At 64.6% G+C, this 22,402-nt stretch overlaps 1 protein-coding gene across 1 annotated transcript; it reads left to right on the plus strand.

Moving 5' to 3' along the window:
• The first annotated feature begins 660 nt into the window (after nucleotides 1-660).
• Nucleotides 661-20,763, plus strand: PPM1F (protein phosphatase, Mg2+/Mn2+ dependent 1F). Its single transcript, XM_055550237.1, has 8 exons — nucleotides 661-728; nucleotides 5,520-5,770; nucleotides 9,934-10,085; nucleotides 12,681-12,880; nucleotides 13,287-13,475; nucleotides 15,203-15,346; nucleotides 16,885-16,978; nucleotides 17,551-20,763. Exons 2-8 carry the CDS (start codon nucleotides 5,574-5,576, stop codon nucleotides 17,853-17,855), a joined length of 1,281 nt encoding a protein of 426 aa, XP_055406212.1. The 5' UTR covers nucleotides 661-728; nucleotides 5,520-5,573; the 3' UTR covers nucleotides 17,856-20,763.
• The last annotated feature ends 1,639 nt before the right edge of the window (nucleotides 20,764-22,402 follow it).

Below are 22,402 nucleotides of genomic sequence, written 5' to 3' on the forward strand. Positions count from 1 at the left end.
GGCCCCCCGGAGATATACGGGTCCTGGGCCCTGGAACTGTTTTGCTCTTAGATGACGTGGTGCAGAGGAATCAGGGCTGCAAGCTGAATGAGGGCTGCTCACATGACTTTAGAACAGATAACCCTGGGCCATCTGGGTGGCCCAAAGTCATCACGAGGGTCTTTTTGGCTCCGAAGGTGGGGGACCATGAGCTAAAAGAGGCGGGGCAGTTAGAAGCTAAAAAAGGAGGGAAAACAGATTCTCCTCTAGAGCCCCCAGAAAGGAAGGGCACCCTGATGACCCTTAAACGTAGGCCATTGAGACCCTGCAGACTTCCGACCTCCAGGCCTGCAGATACTGTGTGTCAGTTTGTGGCAATACGAAATTAAGGGTCCCTAAAAGGGTCGTGAGCCCCGGGCAGTGCCGGGTGGCACCCCCGCTCCACCAGCCGCTGACCTGTTCTCGACTGTGCAAGCTGCCGAGTGTCTGGGCGTCCCCGAGGAAGGGGTTACTTCGTCCACCTACCCGGCCGCCGCGGGCGGAGGAGACCCGCGCCCTGCAGCGGCGGCCGCCAGGGGGCAGCAGAGGCCGGCCCCGCCCGCCCGGGCCTGACTGCGTCTGCGCCGCGGCCGCACGGGAAGTGGGCGGGGCCGGCCGGAGGCGGAGTGGGCGGGGCCAGACGGACGGGAAGTGGGCGGGGCCGGCCGGAGCGGCGGCCAGGCGGGCGCCGGGCGGCCGAGCGGCGGAGGGTGAGGCCGGCAGGGATCTGGGGGGCGCGGGGCGCGGGGCGGGGGGCTGACGGCAGGGGTGCGCCGGCGGGGGCAGAAGGGCAGGCTGGGGGGCCGCGAGGGGCTGGGGGCTGCAGGGCGGGGACCTCGGGGTCGGGGGCCCGGGGCGGGCCTGGGGGCTGCGCGCCCGGGGGTGCGGCGGGGAGCTCCGAGCCGAGCCGGGGCGCGCGGTGAAGGGCCGAGGCGCAACGCGCCCGCTTGCCCGGGGTCCCGCGCTCCCCTCCGCACCCCTGGCCCAGACCCCTACCCCAGCAAGCCCCCCGCACCTTTGCCGGGCCGCAGCTGCCGCCCCGGCGCCCCCCCGATCCCGGCCCGGCCCCGAGTGTATCCGAGTGTTTCCGTTTCCAGCCAGCGCTCGGGCTGCGTGCAGTGGCGTTAGCCAGACGCGTGTGCGATGGAACCCCAGGCGCAGGCCCCGCGCTGCAGCTGTGCGGCTTCAGGCGGCCCCCTCAGCCTCTCTGTGCAGCAGAGGAGTGGCAGGTGGCCGTAGTAGGGGTCTTCGTGCCAGGCCTAACAGCGCCAGGCCCTCCCGACGGTGCTGGGACCCGCCCTGCAGCCTGGCACCCAGCGGGGACCGTGCCCTTAGTGACACGTGCTGGGTGACACACGTCCTCTTGACATACGCTGGGGCAGGCTCCGAGGGCGAGCTGTGCCCCCCGGGGCCGCCGGATGTAGAACTGGAGGCTCATTTCTGCCTTTCCTGCCATATCCGGCCGATGGTCACATTTCAAGTCTTTTTCTCCTGCCACCGAGCTAGGAATAACAAAGGCCGGGATGACCCCACCTGATCCCGGCTTGGCCGTTTCCTGCCTGTGCGGCCTCCGTGGGGGTTTGCTGACCCTCCCGGAGCCTGTTTCTTCACTGCAGAGTAGCTGAGTCCAGGCTTGTAGTCAGCACAGTCCTGAGAGGTAAACAGGACGCAGACCGCTAGGCCAACCTCCGCAGGTTCATTCCTAGAATTCCTTTCTAATGTGGCCCGAAGCCAGCTCTGTCTGTAGGACCTGTCTGCTGCCCACCGTGTTCCACCGAGTATCTTAGCTTCCTCTTTTAAGGGGCCAAGCCTCAGGCCGCACCTGCGGAGGGTGTTGGGAGGAAGCTGACACCCGCCTCTCCACCCTCATGTTGCCAGCAGCTGTGTTTAAAGGGGCCTCGCATAGAGGGTGCTGCTACACCCAGAGACCCGGTGGGGGTGGTGGGGGACAGGCTACAGTCTCATGAGAAGTCAGTCCTGTGAAAGCGGTGTTTGCACAGCGTGACCGCGCTTCGTGCGGCAGAACCGTGCGCTTGAAACGAGTAGAGGATGAGCTGCAGTCGTGTGTTGCTGTTTAGTCGCTCAGTCGTGTCTCGCTCTCTGTGACCCCGTGGACTGTAGCTCGCCAGGCTCCTCTGTCCAGGGGGATTCTCCAGGCAAGAATACTGCAGCAGAAAGGGAAGGGAAAACTGCACCTCTGTTACAAAAGCATCGTCTTCGTTGCTGCAAACTGTTCTGTAAGTGGAGAGTCTTATTTCTTCATTCGTAAAGAGCCAGTGGGAAGAGTACGGTGGAAACCTTTCCAGATCTTTTCCTATGTGTATATTTTCTTCTTTTTAATACATTTAAGGTAAAGCAATGTGTATGCTCCGTCAAGTCTGACTCTGTGGCCCCGTGGACTGTAGCCCGCCAGGCTCTTCTGTCTATGGAACTTTTCGGGCAAGAATCCTGGAGTGGGTTGCCACTTCCTGCTCCAGAGGATCTTCCTGATGCAGGGGTCGAACCTGCATCTCTTGTGTCTCCTGCACTGGTATTGCTATTTCCTTTTCCAAGGGATCTTCCCAACCCAGGGATCGAATCCTCGTCCCCTGCATTGACAGGTGGGTTCTTTACCACTGAGCCATCAGGGAAACCCACACTTAAAATGAATAAAATGATAAATGATGTGTAGTGTATACTTTACCTTGGGCTTCCCAGGCGGCACTAGTGGCAAGGAACCCACGTGCCAACGCAGGAGGCACGAGATGCGGGTTCGACCCCTGCATCAGGAAGATCCTCTGGAGCAGGAAGTGGCAACCCACCCCAGGATTCTTGCCCGGAAAGTTCCATAGACAGAAGAGCCTGGCGGGCTACAGTCCACGGGGCCACAGAGTCAGACTTGACGGAGCATACACATTGCTTTACCTTAAATGTATTAAAAAGAAGAAAACATACACATAGGAAAAGATCTGGAAAGGTTTCCACCGTACTCTTCCCACTGGCTCTTTACGAATGAAGAAATAAGACTCTCCACTAACAGAACAGTTTGCAGCAACGAAGACGATGCTTTTGTAACAGAGATGCAGTTTTCCCTTCCTAAGGCTCTCTTTCTCTTTTCCCTCCTGTTGGGAAGTCAAGCAGGAGTCCACAAGTAGCTGCCTTGTCTATGTGGTGGATCAAAACCCAGGCTTACAAATATGCGAGTTGAGCTTCTAAGTCAAGATGGCTAAACTAGAGGAAAGTAGATATTTTAAATGGAAAAAGAAAAAGAAAAATGGACTTTGACAAGTCAGGTGTGAGCAGAAGGTCTGTAGAACCCTGAAGACTTTGTGGGGCTCTCGGCCAAGGTGGGGCAGAGCACGCGCGTCTCAGGGTCTCGGGCGCAGAGATGAGGGAGGGGTCTGGGAGTGGCCAGCCCCCCGAGGTCAGCAGCCCCCAAGGAGTGGGCTGGGAGCCAGGCCCGTGACGGGGACCCTGGGTAGCTGGCTTGGCCCTTTCTTTGCCGCCCTGCGTCTGGTGGGTGAGAGGAGGGGCCAGAGGCCCCTGAGTGGCCTGCACCGTGCTGGTCCCCTGCGGGTATTAGGCGGCAGTACAGTTATTTCCACTGCAAGCAGAGCCTTGGGGGGCCTCATGCCAAGAGCGGGAGGGCCTGGCCACGGGCCACGCTGGGCCAGACGGGTCGAGCAGGTGGCAGCGGGGGCTGGCGGCCCAGGGTCCCTCCCTCGCCCCCCGCAGGTCCTCACGCCCGGGTCCCGCCCCGGCCTCTCACCAGCCCCCTCCCACCGGTGCTCACACCCGACCTGGCCCCGCCGCGTCCTGCCGGCCTGCTGACCGGTGACCAGGCTCTGTCCTCACCGACCAGTTCCTTGGGTGGTCCCGGGAGAGCCCAGGGCCCCGGCCCACCCTCCAGGGCTGCCTCCCTCCTGCCGTCTCTCGGCCCAGGCTCCTGTTGGCGTGGGACGCGCCCTGGATCCCGGAGCCGGTCGAGAAGAGCATGGGCAGGAAGGAGACCGTCCCGTCCCTTACCCCGGGCGTCCCGGGGAAGGCTGTGCCGCGTCCCGCTCATTTCCTGCCCTTTGTCCTGCCGGGTGCTGTGAAAGCAAAGCTGGGGTGCTGGTGATGCCCACCTGCCCCTCTGAGGAGAGTCGCCAGCCAGCACCCCGCAGGGGAAGGGGCGCTGGGCACAGAGCAGAGCCCGGGCTCAGCTGCTGCAGAGGGGAGTGGGCTCCAGGCCCAGGGAACAGCGTCTCCAGGCCAGGCCCCCAAACACCCCCAAGGCCGCCCTGGCAGCGAGGTGGAAGGTGAAGGTTCTGGATCACCGCTGTGTGCCGCCCTCCAATCCTGGGAGGTTTGCGAGTGGCTGTCTGCCCGTTTGACCCCGATCACACATCTCACGAGCGATTTCAGGGCTTGGAATTGCAGGGGGGCCGGGCCGGCATCCACTCCATGGTGCTCACGTTTCTGCCCCGTTTGCTCTCTGGACCAGGGGCTGTGTTGTGGTCCCTCATTGTCAGCAAATGGGAGGGCTGACTGTGAATGTGAGCCTGTCCCCAGAACCTTCTCTCCTTAAATACGAAAGGGCATCGTAAGTCACGCCTTCGTGTTTCTCCTAAAGACACATGTCTCTACGCAAGGACAGAGACGGCGCCATAGAACGGATGTGCGTGTCAGTTGCTCAGTCGTGTCCGATTCTCTGTGACCCCATGGACTGTAGCCTCTGTCCATGGAGTTCTCCAGGCAAGACCGCTGGAGTGGGTTGCCATTTCCTGCTCCATGTGTTTCTTAATTTACCTCCCTTTGCCCCCAAGACCCTCCGCTCATCACCCATCTTGCTTCCCTTCCCCCAAGCCCACACCCACCCGTCCTTCCCAGAGACTCATGCCGAGTTAGGAACTCTGATCCTCAGAGGGTCGGGGGCCCCCGGGTCCCCCATCCTCCAGCCATTCAAAGCCCAGGACAGTCGGGATGTTTGGGGACACTTACCCCGTGGTCAAGCCCTTTAAGCCTCAGGAGGCCTGGGACTCCTGGGAGGACGGAAGGTCTGACCACCTCTCCCAGGCCCCGCGTGTCCTGGGGGAGCCTTCTGCTGCACCACGGGGCTGCCTCCGGTGGCCTCCCGGGGCACATGGACCCCCTGCACAGGCCACAGGCCGCATCTGCCTGCCTCCGGGCCCTGGCCCCAGCCCCGCTCCTGCCTGCCTCTGCCTGCTCAGGCTGTTCTCTGCCAGGAGCATGCCTTCTGCTTCCAGCCGGGATCCCTCTGCACCACCACCTCCCCCCCGGCTCTGTCTCCAGAAGTCACCCCTCTGGACCCCCCAGGTCCCCCATCAGGGTTTGTCCCTCCCACATGGGCCTCAGAACTAACTGCGTGTGAGGGGTGGCCCTGCCCTTCCGCCTGGAGCCCCGGTCTTGGTGTGGTCCCGGCTTCCAAGCGGAAGCAGGGAAAAGTGGGCACTCAGTGCTGCAGGGCATGGGCACGGTCACCCCCAGCCCTGGGCGCTGACCCTCACGTCTCCCCGCAGAGAGAAGACCAAGGACCCTAGCAGCAGCTCCCCTGCCCCCCCAATGCCCTGGGTATGGCCTCGGGGGCCCCACAAGAGAACAGCCAGACGGCAGAGGAGACCCCCGGCTTCCTGGACGCGCTCCTCCGCGACTTCCCGGCTCCGCTGAGCCCAGAGAGCCCCTTGCCATGGAAGGTGCCGGGGCCGGTGCTGACCCTCGAGGAGGTGGAGGGCGAGCTGGCCGAGCTGGCGCTGGGCTTCCTGAGCAGCCGGTGAGCGGTGTGGGTGCGGGATGGGGACCCAGGGGTGGGGCAGGGGCATGGGACCGCGACCCCGACAGGGACCCAGGGGCGGGGAGGGGGACTCAGGACCGTGACCCCAACAGGGACCCAGGGGCGGGGAGAGGGGCCCAGGGGCGGGGAAGGGGGCCCAGGACCGTGACCCCGACAGGGACCCAGGGGCGGGCAGGGGGGCCCAGGACCGTGACTCCCACCCTGTCAGCTTCACTCGCACCTTCCACTCCTGCCGATCACGTTCCACATGGGAATCCCCCCGCCACCAGCTACCTCGGTTTCCCGGGGCTGCAGCCTGCGGGGTGGGGGTCTTTGATCAACGCGAGGGCCCCATCTGTGCACCCAGGCGGCCAGCAGTCAGGGCCGCCCCGACCTTGGTCTCAGCTGCGGGTGCAGCCCGGCCCCGTGTGCGACCTGGCCCGTCGGCACATGCCCAGCCTGGCCTTGAATGCGCTGGGGCCCTCATCTGTGCCTCCCTCCCTGTGAAGGCGCCCGTCCCGTGGGGCTGGGGGCCCTGCCCCCGTGTGCCCCGTCCCCCACCCGCCGAGGCCTTGCTCCCCGGCAGGCTCCCCTCTGACCGGGGGCCTCGGCAGGTCTTCCCGGGGGATTCAGTCCATCCCCTCGTGGGTACTGGCGCCAAGTTGCCTTTCTGTCCCCTCACAGACGGGGCGGCAGAGGCTCAGAGGCTGGCCCGAGGCCACGCTGTCCCCCAGCCACCCAGACCCGAGTGGTGGTGGCCGTGTCCCCGTTGCCCAGGCCACGAAGATGAGGTCAGAGGGACGTGAGCAGCTTAGCGGGAGTCAGGGAAACCGAGAGCCACGGGCCACCCAAGGGAGAGGGTCGTGGGTGGGGCTGGGGGACAAGGCAGCCTCAGAGCCTCATCCCTCCCGGAGGCCTCGCCCGTCACTGTTCACCCCCAGTGCTGGCGTTCGGCATCCTTGGAGGCAGGCCAGCTCCTGCCCTGCACCCCCGGCGACTGCTGGGAGGGGCCCGAGGCCTGTCCAGTCGGCCGCAGGGGCCTGACGGCCGTGGGTCCAAAAGCGCGGGTGGCCTGTCTGTTCACGTGGTGCATGCAGAGGGTAAGGCTGGCTGCTCTTACTTTGGGGAACTAGTTCAGAGGTACACCAGGGGAGTCGAGCGGGCCTGGGGCTGGCTGAGGCCACAGTGGGGCTTGGGGGGCTGGACGGGGGGTGAGACGAGGGCACCACTGTGGCACTTGGGGGGCAGAAGGGATGTTCAAGGGCCCCGAGCCTGCAGCAGCCCCTTGGGCCGCTGTCCCTGCCGGACCTGAACAGGGCGAGAGGACCCTCCTGCCCAGGGAGGGGCCTGAGCCAGAGACGGGGGTCGGCCCGAGGGGTCTATGCGGGCAGATAGTGCAGGCCTGCAGCTGGTGACAGGTGAGAGGTCAGGGGTCACAGCCCCAGAGCCGGCGGTATCTCAGTTCCCGACCAGGGATTGAACCTTCACCCTCTGCAGTGAGACCGCAGAGTCCTAACCGCCAGACCGCCAGGGAATTCTCCACCTTGAATGATTGTTTCAACATTGTTTCTGTTGTTTCCGGCTGTGTTGGGAAGCTGCACAGGCTTTTCTCCAGGTGCGGCGAGCGGGGGCTGCTCTTGGTCTGGGTCACAGGCTTCTCCTGCTGTGGAGCAGGGGCTCCAAGGCATGCAGGTTTCGGTAGTTGCTCTAGAGCACAGGCCCAGTAGTGCTGACGGGGCCTTCGTTACCCACCCCTACCGGCGCACACGAGCTCACACGCCAGGGACCAAACCCGCGTCTCCCGCATGGGCAGGTGGATCCTTTACCACTGAGCAGCCAGGGACGCCCTTCGAAGGACCTTAAAACGCGTTATTTTAAAAGTCCTATTTTCCAGCTTTTTTTTTTTGGGCTGCATCACGCGGCCTGTGGGATCTCAGGTCCCCGACCAGGGACAGCACCCAGGCCCCCAGCGGGGAAGGCCCTCCAGCCGTTTGACTGGACTTGCTTTCCGTTGCTCTCGTCCGTCCCCAGCCTTTCTTTCCTGTGTGGACACGGCTGTTCCGTGTGTCTCCCGTCTGGCGGTCAGCGCCCACCCGCACACCCAGAAGCCCGTGTGCAGGCGCTTGGGCATCCAGGCCCGAGCGTGCCGGTTGTGAATGGATCCTGCGTGAGAGCCTCCTCCTCCTCATCGTCAGGGGTCACGTCCCAGGCCCCGGGGCGGGCCGGACCCCGCAGTCACTGAGAGGCAGTTCCATCTCTGCTGCGTGCCTGCGGGCTCCCTGGGAACCTGGCAGGCGGTGGACCGGAGCGGTTCTCGTTTCTTGGGTACCTGGTGCCTGTCGTGAGGCATCCTCACTGGAGTCTTTGGTGGCCTCGGGGCGCCAGGCGGGGCCCACGGCCAGGCATTGTCCTGTCCCCAAGGCCGGAAGCCACCTCCCTGACCCCCCCCACTAGGGCTCCGGGTCGCAGGAAGCCGCTGCGGCCTCGCCCCACACTGGGACCTGGGAGCAGAAGCACAGTTCTCCCCACCGGGAAAGGGGGCCCAGCTCCAGGCAGGAGATCCCCGTGGGGCCAAGGAGCGTGCTCCTCAGGTCTCTGCTGGCTGTTTTTCAAAGGCGGGTTCCAGGGGCTGCGCCCCTGAGTCAGCTTCTCATTTTTGAAAAAAGACGACAGACTCATCCCAGCAGCTCCCTCAGGCCCTCTGCAGACTCACCAGGGATTGCCCAGAGGGACACACCCGCCCAGCCATCGGGAGGGCCTGGTTCCGCCCGGCATAGTGCCCAGCTGCCCTTGGGTGTGCCTGGCCTCGGGGACAGGCCAGGATGCCAGCCCTGGGACCCAGAGAGCTGGGGCCTTCCATGGTGGGATCCGGTCCCTGAGTCTGGGGGCTGTGCCCGCACGCCCCGGAGCCCATGGTGAGAGTTCCCCATACTGCTTCCCGCTGGCCTCGCTCTCCACCCTAGACCTCCCGGAGCCCTCGCACAACCCTCTTCTCCTGCCGGGAGGCCTCCTGGCCCCTCCTGCTCCCCACCCAAGCCTGCGCTGACCCTCAGCTCTGCACAGCCTGTCTGCCCTGGGAAGCAGCCAGCCAGGTCTCGCTTCCCAGACTTGGCTCCAGGTGGCACCCCTGGCATCACCCCACTTCCCCAGCCCCCTTCAGCCATTCTGCCCCACCCCATTTTCCCACCCAGACCGCGTGCCCACATGCCCCAGGCCGCTTGGCCTCCTGGGAGCCTGAGACGTACTGCGGATCCACCCGGTCCCCTGCCCCACACACCAGCCCCGTCCCTTCCGGTCCATTGCCAGGCCCGCCCTCCGCGGCGAGGCCAGGCCAGCCTGAAAAAGCCCGGTCAGATGGTGTCACATCCCTTCTCCGGCCACACCAAGGACATGACCCTGTCACCCTGGCAGCTGCCTCCCCAGAGCCCCCTTCCCCAGCTGCCTGGACGGCCTGCTTCCCCCGGGGCCCCGTGTGATGGGGGCTCGCAGCCCGTGGGTGTGGCACTGCCCGGATTCCTTTCCTGGGGCGGGGGCGAAAAAGCCCTGTGGGCTGGGCAGCCTCAACGACAGCCATGTTTTCCCAAGATTCCAGAGGTCGGGGTCCCGGAGCTGTGTGTCTGCAGGGCCGGTCCCTCTGGCCGTTGCTGGCGGTCCTCAGCTGGAGATCTGCTCACCAGTCTTCGTAGGGTGTCTCCCTGGGGTCTCTGCCCCCGTTTCCCCCTTCAGTAAAGATGCCAGCATGACTGCATCCGTGCCCCCCTCTCCCGGGGGACCTTGTCATAACTGGTAGCTTCTACAACAGCCCAGCTTCCACGCCTGGTCATGTACCGAGGTGCTGGGCTTAGACTCTAACACACACGACTCGATTCGTAGGGCTCCCCGACCCCTAGAGATCCCCGGCTGGTATTGGGGACCAGGAGCTGTCTTGAGGCCGGATGTCAGGCCTTTTGTCCAGTAGACTCAGCTCACACGTCCATGGGTCCCCCTCCCACCAGCCCCAGCGAGGCACCACCCCATAAATGGCGTTGCCGGGACGGCCATCCGGCTCCCAAAGGACCTCCCTGAGGGGAAGGGGGCCAGGGTTGTCCCTGGAGTGCGGGGCAGACCCCGGGGTCCCAACTCCTGCGAGGAACGGGCCCCTCACTCCAGGCCCCCATCCCCAGGAGCGCACCGCCATCCGTCGCCGCCTGCCTGGCCCACGAGGCGGTTTCCCAGCTGCTGCAGTCTGACCTCTCTGAGTTCAGGAAGCTGCCGGAGCAGGAGGAGGAAGACAAGGACAGAGGGGACAGAGCGGAGGAGAAGGCCCCTGTGACACGTGAGTTCCCCCCTCCGGGGCCCCAGGGGCTTAGCGGGAGACAGGCCGCAGGGGAGTGTCAGGTCACCTGGCCCCCTTTGCTTTCCGATTTCGCTGGTGGGCAGTGCCAGGCTCATGACAGGGTGGCAGAGTCCGAGCCCCAGGAGAGGCCTCCCCAGCGTGCAGGACAAGCCCCGCAGCCTGGGCGGTGGACAGCCTTGTCCGGAGGAGCCTGGGGTGCCTGCAGCCCTCGTGGGCCTGCCCTCCCACCTCTGCGCACCACGGTGGTGACGTGGGAGCAGGCTTCAGGGGCAGCTGCAGGGTCCAGGGGTAGAAAATTCAGAGTCCAGGCTGTGTCTCAGCTGTGAACTTTTGGGAACCCGGCCGGATGGTGACTCGGGGATCCCTGAGAGCCCGTGCCCTGCTTCCGAGCCTGCAGTCCACACCCGGAGGAGCCCAGCCAGGAGTGAGCCTCCCACCGGGCAGGCCCTGTTTTGCAGGCTCTTCAGTTGCTTTCCTGGTAGTTTTTTCCCCCGGGGTGGAGGTCAGCTCAGGTTGCACCAGGACTGCAGCCTTGGGCCAGGCCGTGGGGCGCGCCTGGTGGGCCCGCCCTGAGCAGGGCCTGGGCTCCTGCGTGCTCACCAGGCTGGCGAGGGTGCGGGGGTCAGGTGGGATGCCTGCCGGGAGACAGGGTGGGTCCCGGGGTCCGGCCCCGGGAGCAGGCGGCGAGAGCCTCCACAGGCCTCTCCATTCGTGCCCCTTCCTGACCCACTGCTGCTTTGTCCTTAGTTTTGAGACACAACTGACCTGTGACGTGTAAGGTGAACGCACGGCGCGTCGGTTTGCTCCGTTACACGTTACAGGGGGTTGCCTGGCACCCCCACCGCCTGACATGATCACTACCCCCAGCATCAGTGCTAAATGCAGGGCCCAGGGACACACACACACACACACACACACACACACACACACACACACGGCCTTTTCCCTGGCTCCCCGCCCAGCTGCATTCCAGCCCAGCCCCGCCACGCATTCCTGCCCCAAGGCTGGCAGGCGGGCGATGATAGACCGCCTTTGTCCTCTGCCAAGCCTGCCAGCCAGCCCACAAATGCCCCTGGCCCCTCGGCGGGAAGCCAGCGCCACCTGCTGGCGGAAAGGAGCTGGTGCGGCTCACAGCCCGGAGCCAGGCCTGGGGGCTCCGAGGGCCGGGGCAGGGGGGACCAGCTCAGCCGGCCCTGCCCTCCAAGCAGGCCTGGGCCTGCCACGCTCATCAGCTCACCCCCGTCATGGGAGTGGAGCGCAGGCAAGTCTGTCCCTCGAAGCCATTCTTGCAAAACTGGCATTGCTCGGGAGTTCTAAGAACCCCTGCCGGGGGCAGAGGTGTGGCAGGGCGGGGGGGAGCCTCTGCCTGCCCCGTCCCAGAGAGCTGGGCCCCACTCTGGGATTCCTGGTGGTGGCTGAGACCCCCACGGTCCCCATGCACGGGGCCTGGGTCGATTTCCTGGTCGGGGAACTAGATCCCACGTGCAGTAACTGAGACCCAACACAGCCAAAAAAACAAAACCAGCCTCTGGTTGCAGTGGGAAATGGGGAAAGCACCAAATAGTGTCCTTAAGGAAAAGCCTGGCTCGGGACCCCGCCCTGCAGACATCCGCTGCTGAGCTTGTGGGGTCTGTGACTTTCCTGCCTCTGAAATCCTCTGGGCCCACGTGGGTCGGAGGTGTCCACGTTCTCATGATCAAATGTGGAATTTCCCCTCTGTCTCTCATTTTCACATTTTTTTCCCTTAGTGTTGATTTTTTTAAAAGATTGTGACGGAAGCACTTCATATGCTTGCAAAGTCGATTTCCGTTCCATCCTTGAACTTTTTAAAATTGAACTTGACCCTCGGGTAGCCGTGGCCTTGGTCGTGAGACCTGCCAGTGAGGACCCCCGCGTCTCTGTCCCGCAGTGGAAACAGATAAAATAGCACGAGAGGGTCTGGACGTAGTTTCAAACCACACGGATGTCATGTTACTGCTGTGGCCGCCCTGACACCCGCCTGCCCCCACGCTAAGCCCCGACAGCACCCCATCCCTATGTTCTTATCATTCGAGGATGCAGATAAGTGATGTCACGCACGATTGGCTTTTTCCACTGAGCGGGGTTCCCCGGAGAGTCACCAGGTCTGTGTGCGTCAGGAGCTCCTTCATTCCTTCCTTCCTTCCACTGACCGCTGTCCGGGGTGCTGTGTACGAGAATAACAGCTTAATTCTTAATTCTTTATTGGGAAAACAGACCATATTTTACTCTGTCTTTGGATGTATATTGTTTTTCATTAATGCACAGTTAGCGGTCCTGCACTTGTTCTTAAATTATCTTTGTGTTTCTGGCTCTTTCCTTGGGGGTGCAGCCGTGCAGTCCGGCAGGGGCTCCCTGTGTGCTTGTTTCCAAACCAGGCATGTTGTAACTGGCGACACAGGCTGTGAGCGGGGGTCCTTAGGCTGCTGTGCCCAGGGGGCCGGGCAGTCAGGCTGATGGACTCCAGGGGTCTTGGGAAGCAGGGGGGTGGGATCAGGGAGCCCCCCAGGGGTTCGCGGGGTTGCCTCCTTAACAGCCCCCGGTCCTGCCCCTCAGTGCTGGACGCCGCGGGCCTGGCACGGAGCCTCTTCGACCGCCTCTGGCAGGCGTGCAGCCAGTGGCAACAGGTCCCGGCAGCGGCCCGGGCCCCGCAGCGGCAGTGGCTGGTCTCCGCGCACGCCATCCGCAACGCGCGCCGCAGGATGGAGGACCGGCATGTGTGCCTCCCCGCCTTCAACCTGCTCTTCGGCCTGGAGGTGAGTGGGGGCCCGGGGTGGGAGTGGACCCTGGTGCCCAGCGGGGCCACCGGCCGGAGCCCAGGCAAGTGGGACGCCCACGGCTGCCGTAAGCACCTGCCCGGGTCTGGGCAGCCGCGCTCATCGTCCCCGCCCCGCTGGGCTGGGGAGGCCCGGGCCCCGCCCACCCGGCCCCCTGCTTGCTGAGCTGCACCCCGCCCCACCCCCCAGAGCCGCCTGGGGCCTCTGCCGTTGTCCACACGCCCCCGTAACCGGGCCGGAGCAGAAACTGAGGCTCCTGAGGGTCGTTCTCCCCAAGCCCACGCCCCAACCCGCCCCCAGCTCAGCCTGTCTGGTGGGGAGGCCGTGCGGTCCCCCAGCGCCCGGCTCCGCCCAGGCCGTGACCCCGCCCCGCACTCCCCGCCAGGACTCGGTGGACCGCGCCTACTTCGCTGTGTTCGACGGGCACGGAGGAGCGGACGCTGCGAGGTACGCGTCCGTGCACGTGCACGCGGTCGCCGCCCGCCAGCCGGAGCTGGCCACGGACCCCGCGGAGGCCCTCCGCGCGGCCTTCCGCCGCACCGACGAAATGTTCCTCTGGAAGGCCCGGCGAGAGGTGAGTGCAGAGTGGGGCCGCCGGGACAGGCCTCTGCGAGGAAGGCGTTGGAAGGGCCCCCGCCGAAGCCCGCTGGCCAGCGCGTCCGCTTCCTCCTACCTCGACGGGCCTGTGGCCGGATCCCGCGTGGGGCTCTCTCCAGCAGAGGGTGTGCGGGCCTCACAGGGCGGGCAGCGAGACGTGTCTCGTAATCAGGGGCGGCGGGATGACAGGCGCGGGGCTCTTTCATGGTTCCCAAGAGGAGACGCCACGCCATGCCAGGGCCACTCGAGAAGCCCCCAGGGTCGGCCAGTGGACAGAGGACGGCGTGGCTCCCGTGGGCAGGCACCGCGGCAAGCTGAGAATCGGATGGTTTGACTAGACCTAGGGGCTCTGGGCCACGGGGCGGTCCCTAGCCATCAGGGCGGGGAAGATGGCCTGGGCCAGGGACCATGGAAGTGGCTGAGGACCTGGGCTCAGACCGGCTGGCTCCAGCAGCCGGAGCACGTCAGGGGAGACAGTAGCACTCTCTTGGAGTAAGCTCTGGGAGCGAGGGCCCGCTTCAAGGTTCAGAAGGCCCTCCGTTCGTCTCCGCATCGTAAAATGCAGAAAACGAAGCACAGGATCAGGGCAGGCAGACCTCAGAGGCCTCGAGGGTTTGGTTCCAGACCACCTCCGCGATGTGCGCGTATGAAGCAAGTCACGTGACTGTCAGGCTCCCGGTGCAGATAAAGGCTGGGTTTGCACTCTGCCCTTGTCTGCAAGCAGGCAGCAGCGTCATGTCTGAACACAGCAGGCACCTTAAACAACACCTTGTTGCCAAAAACTCTGTCATCGGAGCCTCCATCGCAGCGTGTGATCTTTCTGCCGTGGTGACATGAGAGGTGACTGACCGCAGATCGCTGAGACAGAGAGTAACAAGGTGTTACTGTTCCAGCATTAGAACCACCTCCCCCGGCCCCCCAGGCAGGCCGGCCCGGACTGCGGGTGTTGGCAGCTACACGGACCCACCGTTTGTTTCTGAAAGAAAACGGGGTGCATCTGGCTCCTGACCTGACTGCCCACCTCCCGTCCCCTCACACCTCAGGGTCCTCCAGGCCCACAGGGTGGATGCTAAGATGGTTTTAGAGACCTGGAAACAGCCAGGTGGCTCCAGAGGGGGTGTGGGGAAGGGGACACAGTCTAAGCACAGACCCTCAACAGGGCTGGACTTTGCATCGGAACAGAAAAGCTTCCAGATCCGAGACCCCGGCGTGGGCGCCCAGGCACCCAGGAGTGAGAAAGGGTTCCCTGCAGCAGGTGCTTAGCTCAGGCTATGATGACCCAGACTCACCTTTGCTGAGGTGTAATTGACACGTGACAGGCTCCACGTGTCCAGAGTACTGGCTGGGGGGTGTTGGCACGTGTTTCTGTGCCCGTGTGCCTCTCACCGCAGTAACAGACGTCCCCATCACCCCCGAAGTTCCTTCCAGCCTTTGTGGTCCGCTCCCCAGACCCCCCAGCTGTCTGCTTTCCGACATCGCAGACGGCAGTGTCTGTGCGTGCTGATTCGATGTCAACGCCCCTTTCACGCCGCGGGGTCCCCACGTGCATGGGTCCCCGCGTGTGTGGGTCCGTTCCTGTTTGCCGCTGAGCGCCGTTCCAGGGTGGGCATCTGGCCGGTATGGGTGCGTGCCCGCGGCCTCCTCGCCTCCCTCACCCGCATCGCCCTCTCCCCCTCCCTCACCCGCGTCGCTCTCTCCCTGCAGCGGCTACAGAGTGGCACCACGGGCGTGTGCGCGCTCATCGCAGGCAACACCCTGCACGTGGCCTGGCTCGGGGACTCCCAGGTTCTCCTGGTGCGGCAAGGCCAGGCAGTGAAGCTGATGGAGCCACACAGACCCGAGCGGCAGGTAAGGGGGCCCCATCCTCCCGGGGGGCTCCAGGCGCTCCTCCAGAGGGAGGGCGCCCCGCTTCGCTCCAGCAGGTCCCCTAAAGCTGGGTGCGCTGGCCGCCAGGAATCTCACAGAGCCCTTCCTGTCTCGGCGACATGGAGCCCAGAGCTGCAGGACGGAGCTGGGTATCTGCTGGCAGGCGGCCCAGGAGGCAGGGTTAACGCGCAGTCCTCTCCTGCACAGGCGGGGAGCATCGGGCTGTGGGGGAGGCCTCAGGCAGTGGTGGCGCCAGGTCGGAGCTGGGAGGGGCCAGGCCTGGGGCAGCGGGCCAGGAGGAGGTGCTGGGGATGCGAACACATGCAGACCCTGTGGCAGGTGCGGCCCAGCAGGCGGCCGGAGGACACGGAGGGCGGGGGAGCAGGAGCCGCCGCTGAGACTCCAGACACGCTTGGCAGGGAGCCTGGCAGCCTCCGGAACAGTGGGGCCAGCAGAGGGCTAGCTGGGGGCCGGGTCGCAGGGAAGCTATCGGGCAGTTCTGGGGAGGGCCTGCCCGTGAAGGCAAGGGGGGCGAAAAGGAAAGGTCTGGGCTTCAGGGATGCGGAGTCCGGGAGGCCTTGGCACCCAGGAGGGCGGCCATGGCTTTGGCCTGAGGCCCCAGAGCTGGCGGTGGGGTGCTCCCTGAGGGTGTGGGGCCTGGAGGGGCTGCAAGACACACACACCCACCCTTGAGTTGGGCAAGGCTGGGGTCATGGAGCTCCAGGCTCTGCACGGGGGAGGTGGCAGGCAATGGGTGAACCTCCTGAGAAGTGGGGGGCACAGGTGAATGGGCTGGGAGGGTGGGGCCCATGGGAGGACGCGGTAGACAGGGCCCTGGATGAGTGGGGCTGCAGGAACCCACCCCTGGCCAGCAGCTCTGGGCTTGGCCTTGGGGAGGCTAGGGTGGGAGGGCGGCCGAGCTGGTGGGGGGCCCGTGCCCCAGGATACCCCGCCTGGACCAGGCGGGGGCAGAGACGGGAGCCGCGGGGCGGGCATGAGGGTGGCTGTAGCCGCGTTGGAGACGCCTCTGCTCTGGGAGCTTCTGGAGGCCAGAGACAGTTTCAGGACCCAAGGCTGGGCCGGGCCTGTGCGGCCCTCTCAGGCCTGGAGCCCCGCGGTGGAGCTCGAGGGAGCCAGACCGGGGCGGGGGGGTTGCCCAGAGCTCATCCAGGGCCTGTTCAGCGTCACCCAGCCCTGCCCAGGGGCCCGTGACAGGGAGGCACAGCGTCCCTGAGAGACGGCAGCGGAGGGCCCTGCAGCGACCCGGGCCCTGGCTCTCGGCTGCTGCGAGTATGTTCCCCAAGCCCTAAAAGCTGTGGGGCATGGGGCGCGCGTCCGCCTCGGCAGCGGCACCGTTAGCTGCGCCTGCGTCAGTGGGGTGGTTCGGATGGTTTGGCGTGTCTCCCCGCCACATGGTTCCCAGTGCTGCTTTGGATGTCAGCTGGCCTCCCCTCGGGCGGCATGGGCACACCCCCCCACCGCCTGCCAGCCCCCCCGGCCCACCCTGGCTGTCTCCACAGGACGAGAAGGACCGCATTGAGGCACTGGGTGGCTTCGTGTCGCACATGGACTGCTGGAGGGTCAACGGGACCCTGGCTGTGTCCAGAGCCATCGGTAAGGAGGCCAGGGGGTGGGAGGGGGCCCGGCACAGCAGGTGCAGACGCCTTAGAAGCTTGCCTTCCAGTTAGATAACAGCAGTTTAAGTCACCGTCTTAAGACAGTCTCTCGGGAGGGTCCGGGGGAAGCCCTTGGCTGCCCCTTGAGGGCTGAAGTTGATCCTTGGGCAGTCCGTAAAGGAGGCTGGCCCAGCTTGCTGTGCTTTCCTGCCGGTGAGGCGTTCTCTAGCTTAAAGACAAAGTAGCAGTCCCTCTCCTCCCCTCGGCCTCCAGCGACTGCAGAGCTTCCGTCTCCCCCCAGGGCTGAAGAAATGCCTCCCGGCTCTCTCCCCACCCACCCCCCAGGGACCCAGCCCCTCCCAGCCCCCTCCTCTCACTGCCCTGCTCTGTCTGCCGCCCAGAGCACTTGGCACCTCATGAAGCTACCTTTTGGCAGCGTGTGCCCTGTGAGCCGCCACGCCTTGGAGGTGGGATAGCCACAGGCCGGCCAGGGCCTGCAGTCAGGGGCCAGGGCCTGCGGTCAGGGCACCAGGCCCTCACCACCCTCCCCACCACCCTCCTCCGGCCCAGGGGATGTCTTCCAGAAGCCCTACGTGTCTGGGGAGGCAGACGCGGCCTCGTGGGAGCTGACGGGCTCTGAGGACTACCTGCTGCTGGCCTGTGACGGCTTCTTCGATGTGGTCCCCCACCAGGAGGTGGCCAGCCTCGTGCGCAGCCAGCTGGCAGGGCCGCAGGGCAGCGGGCTGCGCGTGGCCGAGGAGCTGGTGGCCGCCGCCCGCGAGCGGGGCTCGCACGACAACATCACGGTCGTGGTGGTCTTCCTGCGGGACCCCCAGGACCTGCTGGAGCCAGAGCCTGACGCTCCACGAAGCTAGGAGGCGCGGACTCCCGCCCCCCTACCCCGTGATCCTCCCCCACAGATGCCTTAGGACCCAGCGGGAGGTGGGCAGGCGATGCCCCCCACGGCCTCGGGAGAGCACCCTCATGGAGGAAAGCGGCTCCGGAGGGGCCGGGGGGGCGGGACCCAGGCTGCAGGTGGCGGCTGCAGCCACACCAAAGACACTGGGCATGCACGCCAGGTGGCTGGGCGCTGGGGGCCTCGGGCAAGGCTGGGAGCTGCAGATGTTGTCCAGAGTGCCCTGGGCGCCGCGCAGAGGTTTCTTATTCCCCCCGACTGCCCATGACCGAGGCTCTGGGGGGTGCCCGGGGCTCCCGGTGCCCGAGTGTGAAGGGTGGGCCTCGTGGGAAAGAGACGGGGCGCCCACCTTTGGCCCTCCCTGGTGCCCGCACGTGGCTTGTGCCCCAAGGAGGGGACGCCCAGACAGAGACACGTGTGTCCAGTCTGTGTTCTTCTCCCAGGGAAGCGTTTCCTTCAGAAGCAGTATTTCAGGTTTGGTCCATGTTCTGTCAGTGCCAAGAGGATCCGTGGGTCATGTAACTTAAGCAGAGCTCCACTTTTATTTTATTCTCTAGGGAACTTTTAAGTATTGATTTTTTTTTTTTTTTTTTTGTGAGACACTCCTTTTGCAGTATTACTGAAATTTTTTTCCCCTCAATCAGGATTGAAACACATCCTTTTCCAGGTGGTGTAAATAAGCCATTCAAGTGCCTTAAACAGCTGTGGGCAAGGCTGGGGCCGCTGGGCTGGGATGGATGCCCGGAGCACGCTGCAGTTTTTTGTTTTTTTTAACAGAAGCAGGATTTGTTTTGTCAGAGCGGCGTGATTTTGAGCAGAATTCTCCCCAGCAGAGTTCTTTCTGCCTTTGCACGGCCTGGACCAGACCTCAGGGCTCCAGAGTTGGGGTGACCGTGGCCCCACCTGCCTCCCCACCCTCCTGGTCCCGTCCCCCCATCTCTGATCGGACCCCAGGCCAAGGGACCGAGCTCCACCCGACGGCAGGTCCGTGCCGCTGTCTGGGATGTTCCAGAGGGCCTGGCATGTCAATGGTTGAGTTGGTTTCATCGGGATGCATGCCCGAGGGGCCCTGGCCACGTTTGGAGGCAGCGGGAGAGCAGAGGGGCGTCTGTGCTCCGGTCCCAGCCTCCACTGCCCTCCTCTGCCCGTCACCCGCTGGCCCCTGCAGCCCTAAGGCTGCAGGAAGTGCATGACAGGTTGGCTCCCCCCGAGTTGGTGTGGAGTTGGAAGCGGGGCAGGGTGGGGGATCCTCTGGCAAGAGGACGTAGGATCTTCATAATGGGTGGGGAAGTGTGGCGGGTGACTTGGATGAGGCTTCAGAGAAGGTCACTGGGGACTGGGCTGTGGGAGGGGTTTAGTGCCGGGGTCCCCAGGCTGCGGGGTGGCGTGGAGGAGGCGGTCAGAGTCCCCCCAGCAGCAGGGCCCAGGACAGGCTGCACTAAGGGAGCCCAGGCCCTCCTCACCCAGGGAGGGGCTGAGAGCCCCTTGTGAGGCCGGCTCCCAGACTCAGCGTTGCCCACCCCAGCCCCCAGCCCTAGCAGCAGGAATGAAGTGGCTGAGCGGGGTCCTGGGCTTGCCATAGAAGCCTCTTAAGCTAATCACCGCAGCTCAGAGCTTTGGTGGCCAAGTGAGCAGGTCTTGCTCCGTCTAACCCGAAGGTCCCGCCTTCCGGGAGCCAGAAGCCCCCTCGTTGGGCCCTCTCGGCACACGGGTTGGTCAGCTGGCCCTCAGGTTGGGGAGGGGGGCATCGAGGGAATGCCCCCTGTTCTCCCCCCGAGAGGGGCTGGCCTCCTGCAGCGCCTCATCGCAGGGCCGTCCCCCCTCAACCTGGACTGGGCACCGTCGGCCTCCTCGAGTCCTGACCCACTGCCCCTTAAGGCCACGGTCTTAAGAGGCCCCCCAGCCGGGGGTGCCGGTCTAGGACCACAGTCCCCCCCCAAGCCCAGCTCTGTCCCTTGGTCACTGTGCGGCCCTGGGCCTCCGTGTCCCCTCGGTAGGGCACGGGGCTTCGGGGGCGATGGTGCCAGGACTAGCAACCCTCCCCGCCCGCAGGGAGGGGTGATTAAGTATTATTAGTGTCTATTCTTAACATTAAGTGGGTTGGGGAGGAGGCAAGCTACTGATGCCGGCACCTTCCTTGTGTGGAAGACGGCAGCCGGACCCTTGAGCCCTGCTTTGACAAGTGGGGCCACTCCACAGGCAGCAGGGGTGGGCAGGCGGGCCCCCTGACGCAGCCCAGCCTCAGCGTCCAGGCTTGGGAGAGCCGCAGGGGCCAGGCCTCAAGGGAGAGGCACAGGTTGTCAGTCTGGGGCCCTGAGTTGGCTACCGGTGACCCCTGCCCTCCCTAGGCCAGCGCTCAGGCTCCCCCTCCCCGTCACCCTTGCCCCACAGCTGGAGCTCCACCATGGACTCGGGTGTCCTGGCCACTTCCACAGTATTCCCAGGGAGGGTGGACAGCCCCACTGCTCCCGGGCCCGGCCGGCCCCGAGCCAAATGGATCAGGTGGGCCTGGGTGTGATGAGCTCTTGGCTTTGCTTCCAGCTGCAGCCCTGTGGGCACCCCCGGAGGCCTGCCCTCTTCCCCCAAGGCTCCACAGCTTCTCCAAATACGCCTGCAGCCTTGCCAGGGGTTTGTGTGCATCTTGGTGGGCTTCCTGGAAGTGGTGTTCCATGTGAAGGGGTTTGTTACCAGATGGGGTGGCGGTTTCCCCATCCGAGGGACAAGTCCAGGGGCCCCCATGCTCATGTCAATAAACCACAAGCTATGAACCCCTCCACTGAGTCCGGAGTCCTACCTTCTTCAGCTTCCTCACCTCCTTGTCCCCCGGCCATCAGGATGTGGTTTTGGAAGCTGCTGATGGATGCGGGTTCCATCCCTGGGTCGGGAAGATCCCCTGGAGGAGAAAATGGCAACCCACCCCAATATTCTTGCCTGGAGAATCCCATGGACGGGGGAGCCTGGCGGACCACACGGGGCCACAAAGAGTCGGGCATGACTGAGCACATACGTGCAAGGGGCCATCTAGCGATCCTGCAAAGTGAGCAGGCCACTCGGGAGAACCCTAGTGGCCACCAGCCAGCCTGGTTCCTGTCCCTGAGCCCGCGGGCCCCAGCAGCAGGAGAGCCGTTCACTGGGGGCCTGTTCCCTGGATCCTGGAAGGGGGCGGGGGCAGGCCCCTGGGGAGGCCAAGGCTGGAGACCCTCCACCCTTGCACTCAGACGGGAGGTCCCCTGTGCTCTGGCTGAGCTCAGCTCTCAGGAACGTGGGAGGCATCCAGGTTGCCCACATGTGGGGTGCTCGGAGCCAGGGCCCCCAGTGCCACCTGAGCATCTCAAGATGGGGCAGGAGGTGGTGCTGGTGCTTTGCGGGGAGCCCAGCCGCCCCCACACCACACCTTTGCCAGCCCTCACCATGGGCCTTGCCGGGCACTCCCGGGTCAGCCCTGAGCTCTCAGTGCCCGCCCCCGGCTCCACGGCCCAGGGCAGTGGTCTCCCACCTTCCAAACCAAACCCCCCCAGCAAGGGAGGCAGCTTGATCTGTCTCAATCCCCCCACCCTCCGCCACCAAGGGAGGCTGGGGCTCCCAAGCAGCCCACCCACTCAGCCATCTGTCTCGCCCTGCCCGCCCCCTCCGCCTCCTGGCTCCCGGCAGAAAGTGCTGGCAGCCTCCTCCTTAAGCATAGGCTGTCTTGACGGTTCCCTCATGAGCGGCCTCACGTGTCTGAAGCTGGGCTGCGGGCAGATGGGGGACGCGTGCACACACGCACGCAGAGACACACACACACTCAAAGAGCTGGGAGCCGGCGGGGAGCAGACACTGGGTCTTGTACCCACCAGGTCAGGGTTCCAGCCTGGGGGAGCTGCTGACAACCTCCAGAGCCGGGGAGACGGGCAGGAAGCCAGTGGGGAAAGCCGGTGATAGCCGGCGCCCCAGCTCCCTTCAGAGGGTTCGGGAGCCCCAGCTGCCTGCCCTGGTTCTGGACCAGTCAGGACAGACCTTCAGCCAGCCCCACCCATGAAGCTGCGCTTCATCCCAGCTCTGCTTCTGGGGCACTCAGGCCTGGATATCGGTGCCCAGGGCCAAGGGGTGCATGCAGACTCCTGGGGGCCAACCCAGCCCTGGTGGGGGTCCCGCCAGGTGCCAGGCCGGGGCCCAGGAGGCCGCTCCTGACCACTTCCCCACCACTCCTCACAGCTCGACTGGAGCACCTGCCTCCTTCCCCTCCTCCCTCTCCCCTCCTCCCCTCGCACGCCCCTCCCCATCCCCCTCCCCTCCTAAATTATGAAAGTAGAATGACGGGCAGGACAGAACTTGGAAAAGAGAAGAGAGGAAACAAGACTTTGGGTTTGGGTGTGCGACAGAACAACCAAGGTAGATGTTTAGAAATGAAACCAAAAAAAAAAAAAAAAACACCTCTGGAAATGAAAGTCACCTTTTTGCCCAGAAAGGCGAGCAACAGAAAGTTGCCGAAGTGAAACAGATTACATGTACCAGTTACAGATTTAG

The sequence above is a fragment of the Bubalus kerabau genome, chromosome 16 (assembly GCF_029407905.1).
Source record: "Bubalus kerabau isolate K-KA32 ecotype Philippines breed swamp buffalo chromosome 16, PCC_UOA_SB_1v2, whole genome shotgun sequence".
NCBI lineage: Eukaryota > Metazoa > Chordata > Mammalia > Artiodactyla > Bovidae > Bubalus > Bubalus kerabau.